The sequence below is a fragment of the Phascolarctos cinereus genome, unplaced genomic scaffold (genome assembly GCF_003287225.1).
Source record: "Phascolarctos cinereus isolate Bilbo 61053 unplaced genomic scaffold, phaCin_HiC Scaffold_4;HRSCAF=312, whole genome shotgun sequence".
NCBI lineage: Eukaryota > Metazoa > Chordata > Mammalia > Diprotodontia > Phascolarctidae > Phascolarctos > Phascolarctos cinereus.
In genome coordinates, this window is record NW_027555847.1 from 92,753,293 (window position 1) to 92,775,373 (window position 22,081).

General features: G+C 40.5%; 1 protein-coding gene across 1 annotated transcript in view; it reads right to left on the reverse strand.

Moving 5' to 3' along the window:
- The window catches only part of CCDC12 (coiled-coil domain containing 12), a 72,510-nt gene that overhangs the window by 1,016 nt on the left and 49,413 nt on the right, over positions 1 to 22,081 (reverse strand). Inside the window, exons 3-6 of the mRNA XM_020999088.2 lie at positions 9,432 to 9,511; positions 6,741 to 6,802; positions 6,316 to 6,350; positions 413 to 489 (exon numbers count right to left, since the gene is read on the reverse strand). Coding sequence (XP_020854747.1) covers positions 413 to 489; positions 6,316 to 6,350; positions 6,741 to 6,802; positions 9,432 to 9,511 — 254 coding nt within the window. The remainder of the gene's footprint in view (positions 1 to 412; positions 490 to 6,315; positions 6,351 to 6,740; positions 6,803 to 9,431; positions 9,512 to 22,081) is intronic.

Here is a 22,081-nt window from a genome sequence, read left to right on the forward strand (position 1 = left end):
CAGGGCATACTCTATTTCAGGCTTAAAGGTCATATGCCACACCACCAGGGTCGTGAGAAACTAATTCAGTGGGAAAACTGCTCAAACGGGATCAAAGAACTCTGGGTTTGATCCTGGCCATTTAGCCATGCTACTTAGGACAAGTGGCTTAACCTTTATGGACTTCAAAATATGAGGTCTAGAAAAAAATGACCTCTAAGGTTCCTCAGCTCTAAAGCTATGATCTTAATCAATGCCAGCTCTAAAATGGCTGCTCAAACTTAGGAAGAGGGCACCATCACAGTGTAGACCTTAAGGGACCAAAACAACACCCTTTAGAATTTGTCTTGGAACCAGTGGAAAGCTAGTGCTTCTTTAACTTGCTTGTGACACTCCACTGGCTGCGACCTAAGCCAGAGGTCAATAAGCTTACGGATTAGCTCGGCAATGGCTCTCTGCGTCCTCTTCTCTAGCTTTTCCAGTTTCTTAGCCACATCTCTCTTTAAGTCCCTGGAAATGAGAAAAAAGAATGGGAACTGATTACTTTCACACAGCAATATATCTTCCTCAAAAGAGATTTAAGGTCTGTGAATTCTGAAAGTAGATGCTTACAGAAGCTGGAGGAGAGATGGTTTGCATCTACAACAGTGGCTGAGTGTCTTCCAGTCAGATCAAAGGTAAAATTATAAAGTAGCTTAACTCACTGAAATTTAGTATCTATTAAACTTCTACTTTGTAAAAAGGACATAAATGAGAATAACGCCCAGGGCCTCAAACTTATATTTGTAATCTAGCAGAGGAGATGATCTTATAAAACTGACTATATTACAACTCAGAATATAACATATAGGAAAAGTACATGCTAAAATTCTATGACAGATGTGAGGAGGGAGACTATTTAAACTTATTTTAAAATTGAACCAAACCACAAAAGATGGAGATTATTTCAAAAGACCAAGACTGGGAAGGGGCATTTCCAAGCAGAGGAGACAGCATAAACATACAAAGGTAGGAAAAAATAGTGCTAAAGGTAGGATTTAAAAGTAGGTATTCTTGACTCCATGTCTAGAATTCCAGCTGCCATGCCATGCTACTTCTCAAAATATGTCTCTTGAACAGATCCTGCAGATGGACAATGAAGTAGGCCCATAAATGAAGAGAGGAGAATAACAGCTAACATTTTCCAAAGCACTTTAGGTTAGAATAGGCTTGGGAAATTTCACAATGCTTTAAATGACCATTACCTCCTTGAAACAAAGGTCTACCCTCATAACACCAACTTTCTCACAGGTTTGCTATAATGGCTAGGGAACATGGAGTGTCCAAAGAATTAAAAGCTGAAGGTCCCTCAAAGGGCAGTGGATACATTTCCAGTAGACATGAGTAGTCAGAAGCCTATTGCCAATAAAGAATCACAGGAGAAGCAACATTAAATATATGATCAAAGAAATGTCTGACAAGGAAAGGAGCCATGATGGAGAATAATGGTTAACCAGGGAAAAGCCCTGGGAGCTACTATCCAAAGACGCAGAGAAAGGCCTGTACACACTGATGGAACCCTTGGAGGACTCATGGAAGGACAGACATGGATGTTCGAGAAGCAGCATAGGATGAGCTGGCATAAAAGGACTGCAATCTAAACCAACGGAGGGAGTACCCTCATCAAAATCACAGACCTAGTAAAAGTTGAGTAAATAAGTAGAGACAATTGACTGGGGAAAGCTTTCTGGAAGACAAATATTTGTCTAAGACAGGGATCATTGGAGCATGTTTATTGTGCAAAAAAAGATCTGATGAAAGAGGAGTGGAAAAAAAAAGATAGGCAGAGGCAGGAGAGAGGAAAAGAGAATGATTGATAAACTAAGGTCTTCAAGAAATGTATCTTAACAGTTCCACAGGGTAGTACCCACTCCACTTTTACCTCATAGACCGTTGAGAGTTAAGTGCTCTGTAAATGTAAAGGGACATATAACATGATTATTAGTCTTAAGACATTCCCTCTCTTCTAACCCGAATCTTTTTTTTTTTTTTTGCTTTTAGGCAATTGGGGTTAAGTGACTTGCCCAGGGTCACACAGCTAGTAAGTGTCAAGTGTTTGGTCTGAGGCTGGATTTGAACTCAGGTCCTCCTGACTTCAAGGCCGGTGCTCTATCCACTGTGCCACCTAGCTGCCCCCCAGAATCTCTTCTCAAAAAAGGATCTAAAACTAATTAACATTAAAATAAAATAATAAAGGGTTATCTCTAAGCAGTGCTGCTCCAAGAGCCTTTTTCCAAAGTCAAGTGTCTTTGGCAATACTAGTGTATACTCTGCATATTCTTTGGCTTGTGGAATGAATCAACACAGTGTAATAAAAAAGTTGTTTCATCACAAACAGGGTCATCCTCACTAATTACAGTGAAGAGGGGGAATAAGGTTTTAAGTACTTACTATGCACCCAGGAACTGTACTATGCCCTTTGCAATTATCATCTCATTTAATCCTCATAACAATCCTGGGAAGTAGGTGTTATTATTACCCCCATTTTACAGTTGGAGAAAGTGAGACAGAGAGAAATTAAATGATTTGCCCAGGGTTACACAACTAATAAAGGTCTGTGGCCAGATTGGAATTTCAGGCCCAGTACTCTATCTGCTGTACCAACAGCTGCCTCATGATGGGGTTGTTCCCACATACAATAGTACGAAAAGCTGGGCAGGTGATCTATGGAACCTTTCAGTCTGAGTCAAACCAAAACAGCCTTAAAGGAATGTTACGGTTTCATTCAATCCTTCAGTAGGTCAATAGTCAACCATGTACACTAGGCTAAAACAAAATGGAATATGCTAAGTATATAAGAATAACAGGAAAAAAAATGGTACTCTAAGAGTTCAGGGCTAAAGGTTATTTTCAGCTGGGGTATGAATAAGAAGACTTCATGGAATAGATGATATTTGACCAGGTTTCTAAATGATTGTCAGGAAGGATTCAAAGAGGCAAAGGCCAGGGGCAGAGGGTTAGACTGGCAAAGTAATTTTCTCCCAGCTAGAAAGCAATGAAAACTACCCACAAGAAAACAAAGCATAGCCCTTGACTAGAAAAGAGGCCTTTGAGAAGAGAGGATGAAACAAGAACACCAGTGTGGAGAAGACTGCTTCACCCTTTTTGGGGTGTGGGAAAAGACAACATGGTCCAACAAGCTGTTGGGCACATAACTTCTGCCCACTACAAGAAAAGGATGTGCCACAAAGTCAACACCTCATGTTGCACTCAAGTGAGATGGCTCTGGGCCCTCCCCTGGGCAGCCCTTTCTCTGGAGGAACCAAGATGACAAGTGCCCCAGAGCACTTCTCATAACCACTTGGGACAACAGACTTCTACCTGTGACACAGATGCCAGCTAAGCAGAAAAAGATGCAGTCTATTAATTATCACCTTTGCATTCAATTCTCACTATATTTAATTGCCCCACCACATGCACTGCGAATAATTTATCACCTGTGTTTATTAACAGACACAGAGCTTTCTGTGTCTATTACCTGCATTTATCTTCAAAAGTCTGTTGCAAACTCAGTGCCTCCATGAAGTCTTCTTAGACTAATCCTACCCATCTCTAATTACTCCAGCAAGCCCTTAGCACTGATGGAAACTGCTATATTCCTTACTGCATTTGTGCATGTCTGTCATCCAGTTTAAATATTTTTCTTATATGCTTCACCCAGATCAGACCAAAAACTCCTTAAGGATAGGGATCTGGATCTGGCCAGCTCCTCCCAAATTGGAAACCCTGTGCTTCCTCTATCAATTAAATAAACAGAAAAGGGCACAGACATGCAAAGAGAATTTAATCAATGTTTACTCTTCAAGGAACAGTACCATTTTCTAACCATAAGATAAAGTATATGTGAAATCTCATCCTGCAATTCAGACATATGCATGCAAACAAAGGAAAGGTTGTGCAACATAGAAAAAAACATACTAGATCTGCAGTCAGAGGCCTGGGTTCAAATCCAACCTTTGCTACTTACTATCAATGTGAGCCCTCTGGGCCTCAGTTTCCTTACAAGCAAAATGGGGATGATAATACCTGTAATATCTACTCCACAGGATTGTGAAGAAGCTCAAAAGAGATAATGGATGTCAAGGCCTCCCCCACTTGAACGTGCTTTATATGTGATCAGCTATTGTTGCTGCTAGTGATGGACCAATTCTATGAGCCCTTCAACTGTCTCTTGTAGTCTGAACATGAGGTATTCTCCGGATTGTTTCTTCCTGGGTGGGCAGCTAGGTCAAATGCTCTTGAGTCTGGATCTCATCTAGGAGTGTCTCCCAACAATAAATTTTATGGTCTATCTATAAAGTTCAATGATCTGTGACCAACAGAGAGAACTGGAATGGCCCCTGAAATCATACAATCCAACCCTCTTGTTTTATGGAGAGGGCAAAAGTAATTTGCTCAAGGACATAAAGCTGGTAAGTAGCAGAGACAAGAGTCAAACTCACGTCTTCTAACCCCAAGCTCAGCACTCCCTCCATTGCTATTAGTTGGAGTTGGCTATCCAGTAATCAAGAATATTCTTCTGACCTGGGCTCCTTTAGGGTAAACTCATTAATGAAACAGTAGAAGAAAGTAGCCTAGGTCATTGTCCTTTCAAGAAGCCATTAATAGTCTAGCGGTTTTTGGAACAAGATGCTCAGGCCACCAGGTAACGAGGGCAGAGTGGTGCTAGGGGCAAATCAAGCCCACGCAACTGTCACTAGGTGGAGCACAAGACCTCCAGGAACCTCTTTTAAAACACAAAAGACAGATTAGGAACTGCAGCAATCGTTTTCACTTCAAAGTCAAAAACACATGACTAAGTCACATGCACATATACACAAAAAATAGACTAGGGCATTTTGTAATTCATCCCATTACCTGCTGTCCTAACCTAACTCAGTCCTCCCCTTCAAAGACGGATTTGCTGGAAGCAGGAAGCTATTCCCTGGCCTACAAACAACTAAGGAGAGATAAACAATAGCTAATTATGTTCATGTCTGAGCTATGGCTTCAAACTCCAGGTAGCAGCAGAATACACAGGGCAAAGAGTTGAGCTTAAAGTCAGGTATGATTTCACTTGTCTATATCTGAGATCCCATTATCTATAAGGTAGGAAGAATAAATCCTGTTCTTCCACACTTTGTAGGAAGGTAATGAGAACAAGTGAGATAACATGGAAAATTGCTTTGAGCTATCTCCCCCCCCCAATTACCTTATAAACAAAAAAGGGTTAAAAAATAAAAACTCCCCCATTTCTGAAAATAAACTTTTAGGAATTTCTCTTACAAGGTCAGACCACAGGCAGACTAACCCCAGGTCCTCTGTTTCTCCCCTTCTGGACTCAATTAACAAATGGATCAGGGGCTTAGTAGGCCTGGCCCTTCTTGTCATCCTTCATACTGAACATCTCTCTAGCCAGGCCTCTTTGAAGAAGATATCCTAGCTTTCAAGGACCTTCTTCAGAATCTGGTTATCATAGCCTCTGGTGGGTGGCAGCTGGCCTTAAGATCTTTCTCCTTCCACTTTGTGTTAAGATAATGTTTAAGGTATGCTTGAGCTGTCTGATGTCAAGAGCCGTACAAAGTCTTCCATCATAAGAAAAGGGTCCACTCTATTCCATTCCAAAATGGGTGGGGAGACAGGAGGCAGACCAGAAAGGCACTGTCTGAATCTATTCTGGCCGACATTCTCACCCTGAGAATTGGCTAAAGCAGTCATGAAAAGAAGACCTGTCTGTTCAGGATATAAAAGAAATTGAAATTATTTTCTCTTCCACTATTATTGCAATTCAACTCCCAGGCAGCTGCTGGGCGGGGGAGCAACAGAAGTGTGGCTGGGAGTGACTAGAGGAGCTTTTGGCTGCTATTACTGAGTTTCTGAGAGTGCTTCACAGAGCGGCCTTTTATGCCAGGGTACCCAGAGTTTTAGCTACACTGAACTCATGGAGAAAAATGTAAGTCAACTTCAACCATACTTTTGGAAAAGGTACTGTCAAGTCAAATCATCAAAATGAAAACTAGCATGGAAAGGACATAAATAGCTGGGCTGGTACAGTGGAAAAAATGCTAGAATTGGAAAGAGGAGGCCTGGGTTCAAATCCTGGCTCTTATCCTCAATAACTGATATGAATATGGGCCAATTTCACCTTGTTAAACCTTTGTTTCTTCATCTGTAAAATTCCTCCTATCTCATAGGACTATGTATGAGAAGCACTTTGCAAATGTAAAGTACCATAGGAACATTTGTAATTACTACAGGAAAACAGTAAGGGGGGCTCTTTACTTCAAGAAGAAAATGTCTATGGGAAGCAACACTTACCAATCTGGCTTTCTGGGGGCAAGGTTGGCCAAATCCTAGGGAAAAAGAAACATAATGTCAATAGAACCAGAGCCCACAGAAAGAGAACACAGAGGCACACTACTCAAGGGAAGGAAATCTAAATGGTTTCCCTGTGGACTCTCTTGTGTCCAAAAAGGGACATCCTCCAACTACTTTCTCATCATTATAATCATTATAATGTTCCACTGCATATATTTTGTAAATAATTTACCACCCATGTTTGCTCACAAAAGTAGATGAATAGTGACTATTACCTGTGCTAGATGCTAAGTTCCTAGAAAGCAGGATTTATATCAGTTTAACACAATTATTTGGTGCTCAAATGGGAACCTTGATAAAGGCTTGTTGTGATGGGCTGGGGGATAAAGGAGGGGAAGAAGAGAAACATCATTTAATAGACATACCACTTCCTCAATAATGGGCTCAGGCTTTGCTGCTTCCAGCTGGTCTTTTACTTTCTCTTCCACTAGAAGGAGCAAGAAAACAACACAAGGTAAAGGCAATGACTCAAGCAGGAAGGCAGAGCCAGGCAACACAGGAAGAGGCCCCTGGAAGAAATTGCCTCAGTGGTCAGCAGACACACACAATTAACATGCCTTCCCACTGTATTTTTAGCTTCAGATGTGCCATGGCAGGGGACATCATTTTCTCTGCATTCTGTGCCAAGGCAGTTATCTGTCTCAACTGGGGGATTTTGTTTCACTGTCCTGTCCTGGGCGTCAGTATCGCACACAAAGAGCTGACAAGAGCTTCTTCTTCCTCCTAAGCTTGGACTGCACTGGTTTCTAAAGCTTTCCAGAGCACATTCACCTGAAAAGCAGCTCCAAGATGCGAGCTAGGACTGGTTAAACCCCGGGAAACACACAGATGACTAAATAAAACACTGGATTTAAAGTCAGAGGGATTCAAATCCCAGCTCTGCTACTACCTATAAGACCTTAGCAAAGTCTTGTAACCTCTCATCCCAAATATCTGCAAAACAAGGGAAGCAGGAAGAGGGAGTGGTAAAGGCAAGGGTTCAAACTAGACAGGGAAAGCATGGTTAATGGAAATACCATTGGTTCTAAACATTTGCTCACTGGAATCTCAGTTTGACTTCTTGCTATGCAACTTTGGGCAAGTCACCCAACCTCTGCGAGCCTTAGTTTCCTCATGTACATTTGAGGAAGCTGGGCAAGAAGCCTGCCCCACAGCAGACCGAATGATGATCAAGAAATCCACTAAGAGAAACTTCACTAAGTGACATTTTCCATACCAGAACTAGACAAAACATTAGTCGGTAGCTCATGGGCAGAGAGAGGGTGGGAAAGCTGCAGAAGGTGTACAGGGAGACATACATTTTTGGACAAGGATCTGTTTTCCATGACTATGCTTGTCACAAGGGGATCTTTTTTCTTTTTCTTTAAATAGGAGATTTGGGGAGAGAATAGCAATACTGATGCAAAAAAAAACAAAACAGTAAGGCCATTGAAATACTTTTAATTGTTACACAAAACATACTTTTAAAAAAGAAAGTGCTATGAAATAGATTCAGAGTTCATATACAATTCTTTTTGTGTTCTGATCTGCATATTGAAATGCTCCCCTTTTTTCGGTGTTTACATTCAGAATTTTTTTAAAAAAATTTAATGAAGGGATTGCATTAGATGACTTTTAAGGTACATTCCAGCTTTAGAACCAATATGCAGAAAGTTCATTCAAATTCTAAATTTTAAGATCCTAAAACTGACGTTTCATGTAACCATCAGGTACTTCAATGGATCTGTGACCTTATTAACGTGGACACTCCCTACAATAATACAAATTGAAACCCAACTAGACCCCTTCCTCTAGTATTAAATTTTGTCTATGTCTTTTCATATATCCTGGATAAAAAGGGTCTACCCAATGGGTTGGGGGACCACTCTTCTCAAAATGTCTTTAAACATTACATGGCTAACCTACACCATATGGATGATTCAATTATTACCATCCTTGCTAAATGACCAGCTCCCTCTTTTTATGGTCATAGAGCTCATAGATGACATCTTTCATGACACTTCTTTACAATTTATCTATGCCTATCATGTATCTTCCCACTGCTGTTGCTGTCAATGTCATCACCACATTCATCATCACCTATAGCTCTTTAAGGTTTGCAAAGCTCACTGCTTAGGATTAACGCCTGAAGGAACACGCTGACCAAAGAGGGCTGCAGTGGCACTGGAAACCCTGTGGCTAGTGGCACAGCAAAGCTGAGAAAACAGAGGGCATGACACTCCCATCTCCTGACTCTCTGTGTTCACTGTCCCCCACTGCCTGGAACTCTCTCTCTCTCTCTCATCTCCACCCCTGGCTTCCTTTAAGTCTTGGCCAAAGTCCCCACTTTCTGCAAGAAACTTTGCCCAGTCTTCCTTAATCTTTGTGCCTTGGCAAAAAAAAAAAAATCTTTGTGCCAGGGGCGGGGGGGGGGGTGCGGCGGGCAGCTAGGCAGTACAGTGAATAGCACACTGGACCTAGAGTCAGGAGGACCTGAGTTCAGATCCGGCCTCAGACACTTGATACTAGCTATGTGACTGTAGGCAACTGCCTCACCAAAAAAAAAAAATTTTAACACCTTCCCCTCTGTAATTATCTCCCTCCTATTTATCCTGTACATATCTTAGTTGTACACAGTTGTTTGTATATTGTCTCCTTATTAGGCTGTAAGCTCTATTTTTACTATTAAATGACTTGCAATGTGCATTTTTAAAAAGCGTTATTGATACAGTGAAAGAAATAGGAGGGGACTTGCTGAAACTTGTTCCCATCTAGCACTGGCTAAATAATTTAAGTAGGTCATGGGACTATTTTGATCCCCTTTTCCTACTCACAATCCCAAATAAATCAAATCCCTCAAGCTAGAGAGTCAATAAACATTCATTATGCACCTACTAGGTGCCAGCCAGTATGTTAACAATGGGAATACAGAAGAGCATGGGAAAGGTACAGTTTCATGTCTGTGGCTATTAACTTTCCCCGAACAGACTGCAGCATTATTGTGAAGTTGCTGTCCTTTCCCCTACTCTTTCTTTTTCCCTATCAATTCCATTCATCCCTTACTTCCAAGCCCCTACCTGAGGCTGGTTTGGCCTGAGGCACCTTCCTCTTCTTTAGCTCCTCATCCTCAGGTACATAGTTCCGCAATCTGAGTTCCCTGTGGAATCAATCACAAAGAAAGACTATGTTAAAAAACATTTAGTGTTCTTTTATAAAAGCTCCACAATCTGGAATCCAAAGCCCTGGAAAACACCCACAGTTATGAGGTATAACCACGATGAAGAGTCAGCAAAAGAGACTGAGAAAAAGCAGTCACATAGGTAGGAGGAAAACCATGAAAAGAGTCCTGCCAATGAAACCTAAAGAGATGAAAACTTCAAGGAGAAGAAGATGATCAATAATATCAAAAGCTGTGGACAGATCAAGAAAGACAATTGAGAAAAGGTCATTAGATCAGTCAATTAAGAAATCACTGTTAACTACAGAAAGAGTTCTAGTTGAATGGTAAGATCACAATTCAGACTGCACAGAGTTAAGAGAGTGAAAGAGAAGGAAGTGAAAGCATCTACTGTAGGGGCCTTCTCAAGCTTAGCCACTGATACAGAACATTAGTAGGGATGGATGGATGAAGTGAGGATGGGGGGGGCAGTGTGTGAGGAGAGATGAGCATATTTGTAGGCAGTTGAGAAGAGCCAGCAGACAGAGAGAGATTGAAGACAAGTAAGAAAGTAGAGCTAATAGAGGGCGCAATCTGCTGGAGAAGACAAGATAGAAAGGGATCACTTATGTATATAGAGAGGTCTACCTGGGCAAGGGCCACAACTTCACATGAGATACGAGTGAAGGAGGAGACAGTGGCAGAAGACACCTGACTGATGTGAGATGAAAATGAGGGGAGAAGAAGGATCTTTTAGCAAATGTTCTCCATTTTTTCCAGTAAAACATCAGGCAATGTTCTCAGCTTTGAGGGTGGGGAGGAGGAAAAGCTATGAGAGGTTTGAGGAAGGATGAAAGGGTTTAGAAAAACTACTGTGATAAATGGGATGGAGAATCAATTAGAGAGACACAAAAGGACTGCCTTGTCACAGTGAGGGTCCAGTTGAAATTATGTAACATAAATTTGGAGGGGATCCAGACAGCACAGTTTTGTGATTTTCTTCTGCAGCTTCATTTGGCAGCACGTAAGTAGGAATGAAGGCAGCAGATGGTAGGAGTATTCCAAGGCTAAGGCTTGGCAGGGCAAGATCTTCAACAAAATAAAGAGGCAAAGGACTGGAAGGAAGAAGACAGTGTAGAGCTGAACTGGTTCTCCAAAAGGTCATATTGGGGAAGGGAAGAGAACACAGCCAGTGCAGGGGCTATAGTCTGGGAAAGAACTGAGAAGAAACTAAATGTGACAGAGAGGACTAAGAAAGGGGTTTGGGGCTGCAAGGTAGGGGAAGAGGTAGAAATGACAACTGATTGTGATCAGATAAGGGAATTTCAGAGTTCACGAACATGGAAGTAGAGCATTGTGGGTGATAGAAAGAACAAAAGTAAAACCATCTCTGTGTGTAGCTGAGGTTAGATGGAAGACTAGGTCATGGGAAATCAGTTAATTGAAGAACTGTATAGTTAGGGTGTCTGAGGAAGTATTAATATGTATGGTGAAGTCCTCCAGTATGATGGCAGGAATTGGATAGGAGAGAAAGACTGTAAGTCAGGCACTGAATACACTGAGGAAAGAAAGGGAGCATCAATACCAGTTCTGGCGCTGTATCCCAAAGAGATCATAAAAGTGGGAAAAGGACCCATGTGTACAAAAATATTTATAGCAGCTCTTTTTTGTGGCGGCAAAGAATTGGAAATTGAGAGGATGCCCATCAGTTGGGGAATGGCTGAGCAAGTTGTGGTATGTGAATGTAATGGAATACTATTGTGCTATAAGAAACGGTGAGCAGCCAGACTTCAGAAAAACCTGAAAAGATTTGCATGAACTGGTGCTGAGTGAAGTGAGCAGGACTAGGAGAACACTGTACACAGTAACAGCAACATTGTGTGATGACCAACTTTGATAGACTTGGCTCTTCTCAGTAATGCAATGATCTAAGACAACTCCAAAAGACTCATGATGGAAAATGCCATCCACATCCAAACAAAGAACTATGGAGTCTGAATGCAGATGGAAGCAGACTATTCTCTCTTTGTTGTTGTTGTTATTGTTGTCATGGTCTTTCCCTTTTGTTCTGATTCTTCTTTCACAACATGACGAATGTGGAAATATGTTTAACATGATCATATATGTATAGCCTAAATCAGATTACAGGCTGTCTTGGGGAGGGGGATAAATTTTGGAACTCAAAATCTTATAAAAAAGTGAATGTTGAAAACTAAAAATAAATGAAAATTTTTAAAAAAATATAACATATCTTTACATCATGACTAATGGGAAAATATGCTTAATATAAATGTATAAGTAGAGCCTACATCAGACTGCACACTGTCTTGGGGCGGGGGGGAGGAAAAGGGACAAAATTTAAAACTCAAAATCTTACGGAAGTGAATGTTGAAAACTAAAAATAAATAAACTGTTTTTTTTAAAGCATAACACATAAATGTTGTTAATTTTAAAAAAAGGAGAGGAGCATCTTGGAAGTAGTAAACAACAGCTACCAGAATTCTGATTGGGTGATAGATATGGATTTAGTTAACCTCAAAGAAGGAGAAGTTACCATGTGAAAGTGACAGAAAATGATCCCGGAAATGACAATGGGTTTAGATATTGAAAAAGATAAACCTCAGTCCACCCTTTGTCCAGATTAATACAGACTATAATAAAGTTTTCCTGTATTAATAAGGTTAAGATTCAAGAATGGGATCTCAGCTGATTTACTCACATAACTGAAAAGAAAGTTCTTAAAGAACTAACCTAGACAAACAGCTCATCAAATGTACTAAAGGACAATACTCTTAAGACTGATCCCTAGAGTTTTTGTGGGTTTTCCCCTCCATTCTATAGTTTACTAGACACAAACCATAAATAGCAGTGGCTATGGCGAATTTAAACTAGTCACTGCTTGCTGGACTGATTCTCACTGGACATTCTATCCTCTGTGCATTTGCTACTCTTCAGTGCACTCTTTCAGACTGAAGCCTGGCCTGTGTCTAAAAATCAGTGTCGGGGCAGCTAGGTGGTGCAGTGGATAAAGCACCGGTCCTGGATTCAGGGGGACCTGAGTTCAAATGCAGCCTCAGACACATTACACTCACTAGCTGTGTGACTCTGGGAAAGTCACTTAACCCCAGTTGCACTCACTAAAATTATATATATATATATATATATATATGTATGTATGTATGTATATATGTATGTATGTATGTATGTATGTATGTATATCAGTGTCTCTGAAGCTTGCTCAGAAATGGCCTTAACAAAATAGTTTACCTGTCAGATTTACGGAGAGCAAAGAATTTATGACCAAACAAGAGACAGAGAACATTATGAAATGCAAAATGGACAATTCTGATTACATTAAATTGAAAAAGTTTTGCACAAACAAAACCAATGCAACCAAGATTAGGAGAGAAGCAGAAAACTGGAAAAGAATTTTTACTGCCAGTGTTTCCGATTAAGGCCTCAATTCCAAAATATATAGAGAACTGAGTCAAATTTATAAGAATACAAGTCATTCCCCCATTGATAAATGGTCAAAGGATATATACAGGCAGTTTTCAGATGAAGAAATTAAAGCTATCTGTAGTGATATGAAAAAATGCTCTAAATCACTATTGATTAGAGAAATGCAAATGAAAACAACTCTGAGGTACCACATCACACCTATCAGACTGGCTAACATGACAAAACAGGAAAATAACAAATTCTGGAGAAGATGGGAAAACTGGAACACTAATGCACTGTCAGTGGTGTTGTGAACTGATTCAACCGTTCTGGAGGGCAATTTGGAACTATGTCCAAAGGGCTACAAAAATATGCATACCCTTTGACCCAACAATACCACTTCTAGGTCTGTATCCCAAATAGAACATAAAAATGAGAAAAGGATCCACATGTACAAAAATATTTACACAGCAGCTCTTTTTGTGGTGGCAAAGAACTGGAAATTGAGGGGATGCCCTTCAGTGAGGGTACATGAACGTAATGGAATACTACTGTGCTATAAGAAATGATGAGCAGGCAGATTTCAGAAAAACCTAGAAAGACTTGAATAAACTGATGCTGAATGAAGTGAGCAGAATCAGAAGAGCACTGTACACAGTAACAGCCACAATGTGTGACGACTAACTTTGACAGACTAATCTCCTCTCAGCAATGCAAAGATCCAAGACAACTCCAAAGGTCTCATGATGGGAAATGCTGTCCACAGCCAGAGAAAGAACCATGGAGTCTGAATGCAGATCAAAGCATATTATTTGATATCTCTTTTTTTGTTGTTTGTTTTTTCTTTCTCACGGTTTCTCCCATTGGTTCTAACTCTTCTTTACAACATGACTAATGTGAAAACATTATGAATGTATATGTAGAGCCTATATCAGATTGCACACTGTCTTGGGGAGAGATGGGGAGAAAATCTGGAACTCAAAATCTTATGGAAGTGAATGATGAAAACTAAAAATAAATTAATTTTTAAAAAATGGCCTTAATGTAAGATGTGGCCCTTCAAAAATAAAAATGTAGAACTAGATCAATCAATCAATCATCAAATATTTATTAAGTGCCTACCATTCTAGGCACTACGCTAAGCACCAGGGATAGAAAAAGAAGCAAAAGACAGTTCCTGCCCTCAAGGAGCTTACAATCTAGTGGAGGAGACAACAAATATATACAAGGCAGGTTACATACAGGATAAATAGGAAATAATTAATAGAGAGGAGGCACTGGAATTAAGGGGGTTAGGGAGGGCTTCCTTATAGAAGATTGGATTTTAGTTGGAACTTAAAGGACGCCAGAGAGATCAGCAGTCAATGTGGAGGAGAGGAAGCATTCCAGACTTGGGGGATAGCCACAGAAAATATGTGGAACTGAGAGACATAATGCCTAGGACAGTCAGGAGGCCAATGTCATTGGACTGAAGAGTTTACATTGGGGAGTATGGTATAAGAAGACTGGAAAGGTAGAAGGGTGCTAGGGTAGAAAAAGTCTGAATGCCAAACAGAGCATTCTATATCTGCTCCTAGAGGCAACAGGAAACCACTAGAGTTTACTGAGTGGGAGGGCGGGGGCTGGTGTGTGTGTGTGTGACATGATTGGACCTGCACTTTAGGAAAATCTCTTTCCTGGCTAAACAGAGAATGGATTGGAGTAGGGAGAGACTTGAGTCAGGCAGAACCACCAGAAGGTTATTGTAGTAATTAAGGCTTGAATACCTGCACCAGGATGGTCTCAAAGTTAGAGGAGAGAAGAGGGCATATTTAGAGATGATGCAAAAGTGAAATTGACAGGTCTTGGCAACAGCTTGGATATGAGGGGGTGAGATACTGAGGACTTCAGGCTGACTCCCAAGTTGTGAGCCTGAGAGACTGGGAGGATGGTATTGCCTTCCATAGTAATAGAGAAGACAGAAAAGAGGGAAGGCCTAGAAGGAAAGATAATGAGTTCTGTTTTGGACATGTTGAATTCCAGATGTCTGCTGGACCACCAGTCAGAGATGTCTGAAAGGCAGCTGGAGATGTGAGATTGGAGGTCAGCAGAGAGACTGGGACAGGAAAAGTAGATTTGAGAATCATTAGCATAGAGATGGTAATTAAATCCACGGGAAATGATGAGATCACCAAATGAAGTAGTACAGAGGGAGAAGGCGGCCCAGGAAGGAGCCCCAAGGGACACCTACAGTTAGTGTGTGACTTGGAGGAGCATGCAACAAAGGAGACTGAGCAGTGGTCAGCTAGGTAAAAAGACAACCAGGAGCAGTGGTGTCCTGAAAACCTAGAGAGAAGAGGATTATCAAGGAAGAGAGAGTTATCAACAGCGTCAAAAGTTGCAGAGAATAAGGATTGAGAAAAGACCACTGGATTTGGCAACTAGGAGAACATTGGTAATTTTGCAGAGAGCAGTTTAAGAGGAGTGAGGAAAGAAAGTGGAGGCACCTATTTGTAGATGGCCTTTTTTTTTTTTTGGAGAGGTAATCGAGGTTAAGTGACTTGCCCAGGGTCACACAGCTAGAGCGTATCATGTGCCTGAGGCCAGATTTGAACTCAGGTCCTCCTGATTCCAGGGCTAGTGCTCTATTCACTGTACCACCTAGTTGCCCCAGTAGATGGCCTTTTTGAGGAGTATAGCTATGAAGGGCAGAAGAGTTATAGGACAATAGTTAACTGGGATGGAAGAGTCAAGTGAGGGTTTTTCAGGATAAAAACTCTCAGCCAGAGTGACTATTTTAAATTCCCCACAGTCACTGCTGTTTATGCCAAATGAATGAAAATTGTTTTCTGGAACACCCTGGAAGCACAAAGGCAGCAACTCAAGGCTATTTCTGCTGACCTGAGCCAGGGGCACAAAAACAGAAGTACAAGAAGCCAAATGTCCTAGAAATTTATACACTCTCTGATCTGAAACACCTCCAGAAAGCAGAGGGGCAGAGAGGCTAACAACGTACTCTAAATCATAGAAATCTGTGTGGGAAACCATAAAAAGGGGTGGATTTGGAGTAAGAGCACCTGGGTTTCTAACCTAGTACTTGTGAGAGCTTGGAGAAGCCATCTGACCTACTTCATCAATAAAATAAAAAACCCGTCCTATGTCCAAATCTTGAATCTCCCAAAAAAGGCCTCTTCCTCAACAGTCTGTGTGTTTCCTCCCAAACTCCCCATATTTCCTCCATTATGGTTCTGAAGCTTTCCTGGGAAAAAGCCAGAGGTGTTGTTTTAGTGGTATGTACTAACAGAAAGTACACTGGCCTGACAGCCAAGAGATTAAGATTGTAGTTCCAGATCTGGCTCAAGCTGTGTGACCTTAGGAGTAGTCACTAATAATTTCTCTGGGTCTCAGCTGCTTGATCTATAAAATGAATGGACTGAAATAGTTGAATTCTAAAGTCTTATCTTAGATTCTATAAGTTCTACAATATAAGGTCCTATTGTATCTGGGAAATCGGACAAAACATTTACATCACCCGCCAATGATTCTTGGTTATTTCTCAAAATTCTTACTTACTAACTCAAAATTCTCACAGAGGCACTTCAACAATCAAATGAGATATCATATGTAAGCACTGCACAAACTTTAACATTCCATCAATAATAACAAAATGATCCCTCGAATGACCATTAGCTACCACTGCACAAAACAGTGGTTTGGCTTTGGTTCAGTTTACTGAATTCTCAGTCAGAGGAACTGAGAAGTCGTTGATCACACCACACTCTCTGGTTTGTATTATTTTTAAGCCTTCTCCTACATTGCTGACACAGTATTTCCTGAGAAGCCACCCAAGGGGCAAGGCACTCTATAAATCTAACCACAGAAACAGGCACTACCCAGCCCTGATCGTAGATGGTATTCAAAACATCCCAACTCGGAATCCTGGCTTTGTCCGATGCATGTTCCCTACCATCCGATGCAAGCTCACCTACTACACCCAACTCTCAGGTTGCAGAATTTATAAGCTCTCAACAAATGGAGTCTGAAGTGATGGGTCAATTAATTAATCAATAAACATGTATTAAGTGCTGACTGTGTGTCCCAGGCCCTATTACAGGCCTGGAAAACAAAGGCAAAAATGAAGTAGTCCTTGCTTTCAAGGAGCTCAAATTCTATGGGGGAGGGAGACAACATGCATATACACAAGTATATGTAAAATACATATGATAAAGAGAAGACAGATGTTTGGTGGGGAGGGCACTTTGGCAGGTGAAAATCAGTAAAGGCTTCATTCATGTAGACCCCAGCACTTCACCGGTTCTGAAGAAAATGAGACGCTACCAAGAGGGATGCATCGAGGTAGGGGAGCAGTTAGTACCAAGGCTTGGGAACAACAAAGGGAATGTGAGAACATCTAGAGTAACAGTTTAGTTGGACTGTGGGGTAGGGGCAGGGTGGGGGGAAGAGAAATATATAAGAATAAGAAAGCCTGGTTAGATCATACACATATATCCACAGGGCCATGAGGAACCATACCACAAATTAGGTAACTTCCCAGTATCTCTCCTCTGAACACATCAAGTAAATGCCACTTATTTTTGAGTTGAACCAAAACAATTTACACAACGAGCACAATAACGTAAAGGAAAACAACTTCGCAAGATTGAAGACTTTTGATAAGTGCAATGACCAACCATGACTCCAGAGAACTGAAGATGAAATATGCTAGAAGGGTAATGGACTTATTTTACAGAATGAGACATACATTTCTGGATACAGGAAATGGGTAGATTTGTTTTACTTGACTATGCTTATTTGTTACAAGCTTACGTTAGAAGGGCTGTGTTTTTCTTTTTTCTCATGGAGAGAGCAGCTAGAGATACTATTGCCCCCCAAAAAAGAAAGAAGGAAAGAAAGAAAAAGAAAAGAAAAATGAGTCACTACAACTTTTTTTAATGTACAGAAAAGCACAGGAGTTCAGAAGGAAACACAAACAGGACAGCTTTGAAAGTAGCATGCTGAATTTATTATACACTTTTTAAAGAAGCAAGCTTTATGTAACTGAAGTTCACAAATTCCACATGTAATTTTTTTCTGTTCTACTTTGTATATGTACATGAAGGTTTGCAAATTCACTTTTTTTTCTGTTCTACTTGAAAGGGGGTTTTCCCTATTTGTGAAGTTCAGAATTTTTAAAAAATTAGACACAAGAAGTCTAAATCAATGCAAAGACTAATCAAAATCCAGAAGACTGATGAAACTATTTTTGGAGCACTTGTTGGAAAGGTGAGGGGCTGTAGGTGCAGAGTGAGACACACATTTTCAGACATGAACGATACAAAATAAATGCAATTCTTTCCCACTATACTTATTTACAAAGATGAGTTTTTAGTGGGAGGCCACAACTGTGCAAAAGGAGTTGGGAGCAATAACAGAGATACCAAGAAATTAAAAATAAAGAAGACTGGAGGGGAGGGAAAAAGGTGTCAATTTTTTTATAATACTTAGAAAAGAACAGAAGGAAGCTCAGAAGGAAACACAAACAAACATGGTTATAAAGTTCATAATCTTTAACCCAGAGATTCCACTGTTAGCCATATATCCGAGGAAGTCACTGACAAAAAGAAAGGTCCCTTACACAACTAAAAGTTTACAGTAGCACCTTTTATGGTAGCAAAGAACTGGAAACAAAATAGATGCTCACCTGGTGGTACATGAATGTAATGGAATATAAAACTATGATATAAGAAATGACAAACATGAAGAATACAGATTAGTATGACAAGACTTCATGAATTAATGCAAAGAAAAGTAAGCAAAACCAAGAAAACAATATACATAATGATTATCCATAATGTAAATGAAAAGAATAACTATGGAACAACCAAAAATTAATTTTGCAAAATTATAAAAATCAAGCTTGTCTCAAAGAAGAGATAGGAAAAAAATCCTTCTCACTCTTCTGAATAGGTAAGGAGTCTAAAGGTACAAAATATTACACAAGTCTGATTTTTTTTGATATATTAATGGATTTTACTAAATTTTTTTCTCTTCCTCTTTTTCTTTTTTCTTTTAAACTCCTTTGTTGTATGGGATGGATAAAAAGCAAAATATATCAACGAAAACTTATTTTTCAATTGCACAGAACACAGCAGAAAGTTGAGGAGTCACAGACAAACAGGGCAGTGTTGACACTACTCAGTCTGATATAAACTTTAAAAAACCAAACTATACATAACACAGTCACATTTCAATATAAATGTGTTTATAATTGTTTGCTTCATAATAATTTTTTTAGACTTTCCCCTTCTCCTATGCATCTCCCCTTTGCCCCCACCACAAAGGGAAACACAATCCTTTTCACACTCCTAACAAGTCATTTGGTGTCAGCTTGTTGCTCTTTTAGAAACGGAATGTAAAGGGCAAATGTGCCAGGAATAAGCACATGCACAGCTAGAAGGAAAATTCAAAAATAAAAGCTCTTATCTGATTTCAATGACCCAAAGCTACACATCCCTCATTACCCTGACTCTTCTCACACAACTGCTCAACCTTGATGAAATGTTCCACACCCCAAGAGCTTGATGTTTACCCCAAAGCACTGTGCACCTTCCCAGACTTCCTCCTTCTCTGCACAGATAGAAATTCCCAAGTCAGAACAAGCCCCTAATTGCTCTCCAGAAATATCAAAGCCATTCATTCTGGCAACAAGCCAGTGTCAGATAGTGTCATAGCCCTTGCTTTGGGCCTTTTCATAGCTCAGGCAAGAAGATAAAATTAAACTAGGAAGATTTAGAAGCAGTCTTGAAAGTAAGGGAGCCGAGACATTTATACTGAAAGATGGCATTATAAAAAAAAACATATCTCTGATGAATTGTGCCTTTTAATCATTCTTCCTCTGACTGATCCCCAATCTGTACACCAGATAACAAAGGGCAGGGCCAGCCGCACACTATGCTTTTTACTTTCTCTGTGGGCTACAAGGGCCAGGCAGTCTTTCTTCTAGTTGACAAGTTTTAATTCCCTCCAATTCCATCCTGTGACTTTTGTCCCTTCTGGCTCCCACCCAGTATAATCACTATATAGGAAGCCAAACTACAGTAAACAAGAATAAGTCATTTTGCCCTTCCTGTTATCTCAGAGAAACAAAGAGTAATATGGACTAAGTGTAAATGATGAGGTTTAGCCTGAGGAGTGTAAATGAGCCAAGTTATCTGATCCAGAGCATCCCTACTTAGGGAAAATCAACTTAAGTACCCTACTCTGCAAATTTCACTCTCATTCTATTCTTCCTAATCCCCTAACTTTCTAACAATTAGAAAAACTCATCAGATGTCTCAAAGCAGAATAGGCTGCCTTGGAAGGTAATGTTCTCCCAGTTACTGGAGGCCTTCAAGCAAAGGCTGCACGTCCTTCTGTAAGGGATGCTGTAAGAATAGATTGGACTAGATGACTTCTAAGGTTCTGCGACTGTTAATCACTACACCTTAGCCCCTGGCATGTGAAAAGTCACAGCAAGAAGGGGTCCCAGTCAGTCAAATACATCAACAATTAACTCCTTACAATCAGAACGTTATTGAGCTATTTTTATTTATTTATTTGCTAAGGGGGTGTAATAAGGGCCTCTACTTGCTGCTTGTCTAGGCAGTTGCTAAGAACAGGGCCAAGAAACAGCTCATAACTTAATCAATAAATTTTCCAGCCCCCAGGGAGTAAGATATATTTCAGAAATAGCTCTGCTTTGGGACACTAAAGCCCATAACACTGTCTGAAGTGGAAAAGGTCAACCATACTGGATATTACTCAACAAGACGAAAGATTTAAAATAATCTACAAAACATAACAGCTTCAGAATGCTGGGTGTCTCACCTGTCTTATACATGCGAAATAAGCATTTATAAGAAAAAAAGCCAAGAAGTGAGAATTAGCTCCATTGTGCTCCCATTTCCAAGGTCAGAACAGGGAGAGCAGAAAAAAAGGCAGAACTATGTGAAAATTTACAATGGGAAAGCAAAATGTGCGCTTTCTTCTAATATGTATTGTCATTAATCCCTCTCTGCACTGTCTGCATCAAAATAAATTCTTTCAGAATAAGAATGGCTTGAATCTGCCTTTGGCCTATTTTTGAAGCACTTTCTCATATTGTTTGGTATAGTTCCCTACACCCAATAAATCCTCAATAAATTGTGCTAGTAGTCAAGAATTAGACCTACAAGTACTCCCGGTGATTCCCAAAGGCTGTGAGAGCCAGTGGCTGAGAACAGGCACAGATAAAGTTTCTTTTCTGGCCCCTCAAAATCTCCAGGGGAGAATCTGAAATACGTGCAACAGGGTCTAGCCACATCTACCACGGTAGCTCTAATCATAACCCTCTCATCACCTTCAGCTAGATCATCACCCAGGTCCGCCGTCTGACTACAGCTGTGCTGCTGACGCTGGTGCCTTATTTCACAATACCCAAATCAAAAGATAGTATCTTTCAGACCACATTGGTAGGTTTGTGAGAGAATTTGCAGGTCCTACCCACTAGAAGGGCCTCCCAGCAGACTGACTAAAAACTACTAGTTAATCTCCAACCTAAGCAGATAGGGGTTTGGAAAGCATGGTGATTTCATCTGGCACTAGGATTGACTGCCCTTACATACTCCCTCCTTGCCCAGAATTCCTGTGGTGTGGGAAGTCCCCAAAGGCAATAAGCAGCACACTGAAGGCCCACTCCCCCCTATAAAACCAAAACCCTCTCCCATTCTAAGGTCAGCAACTGGCTTTTCAGCACCATCATATAACACCACAACCCCAGTAAGTGATCAAAAAAAAGATTTCAGGGAAATAAAAAAATAGGTCATATAGTAGAAAAAATAACAGAGTAGACATCAGGAGACCTGGGTTCTAATTTTAAGTTCTGCCACCAACTAACCTCGTGACCTTGGGGAAATGTTCTTTCTGACCTGAGTCTCAATTTCCTTACCTGTGAAATGAAGGAATTAGAGTTGATGATTTGTAATGTCCCTTTCAGCTCTGATATGTCTATCACTTTAAAATTTTTAAACGGTACAGGTGATAACAGTGACTGAAAAGGACTATCCACGGGACCCTAAGCCCCACCCGGCCACTAACTGCACATTATTACAGATCAAACAACAATGCCAAGGA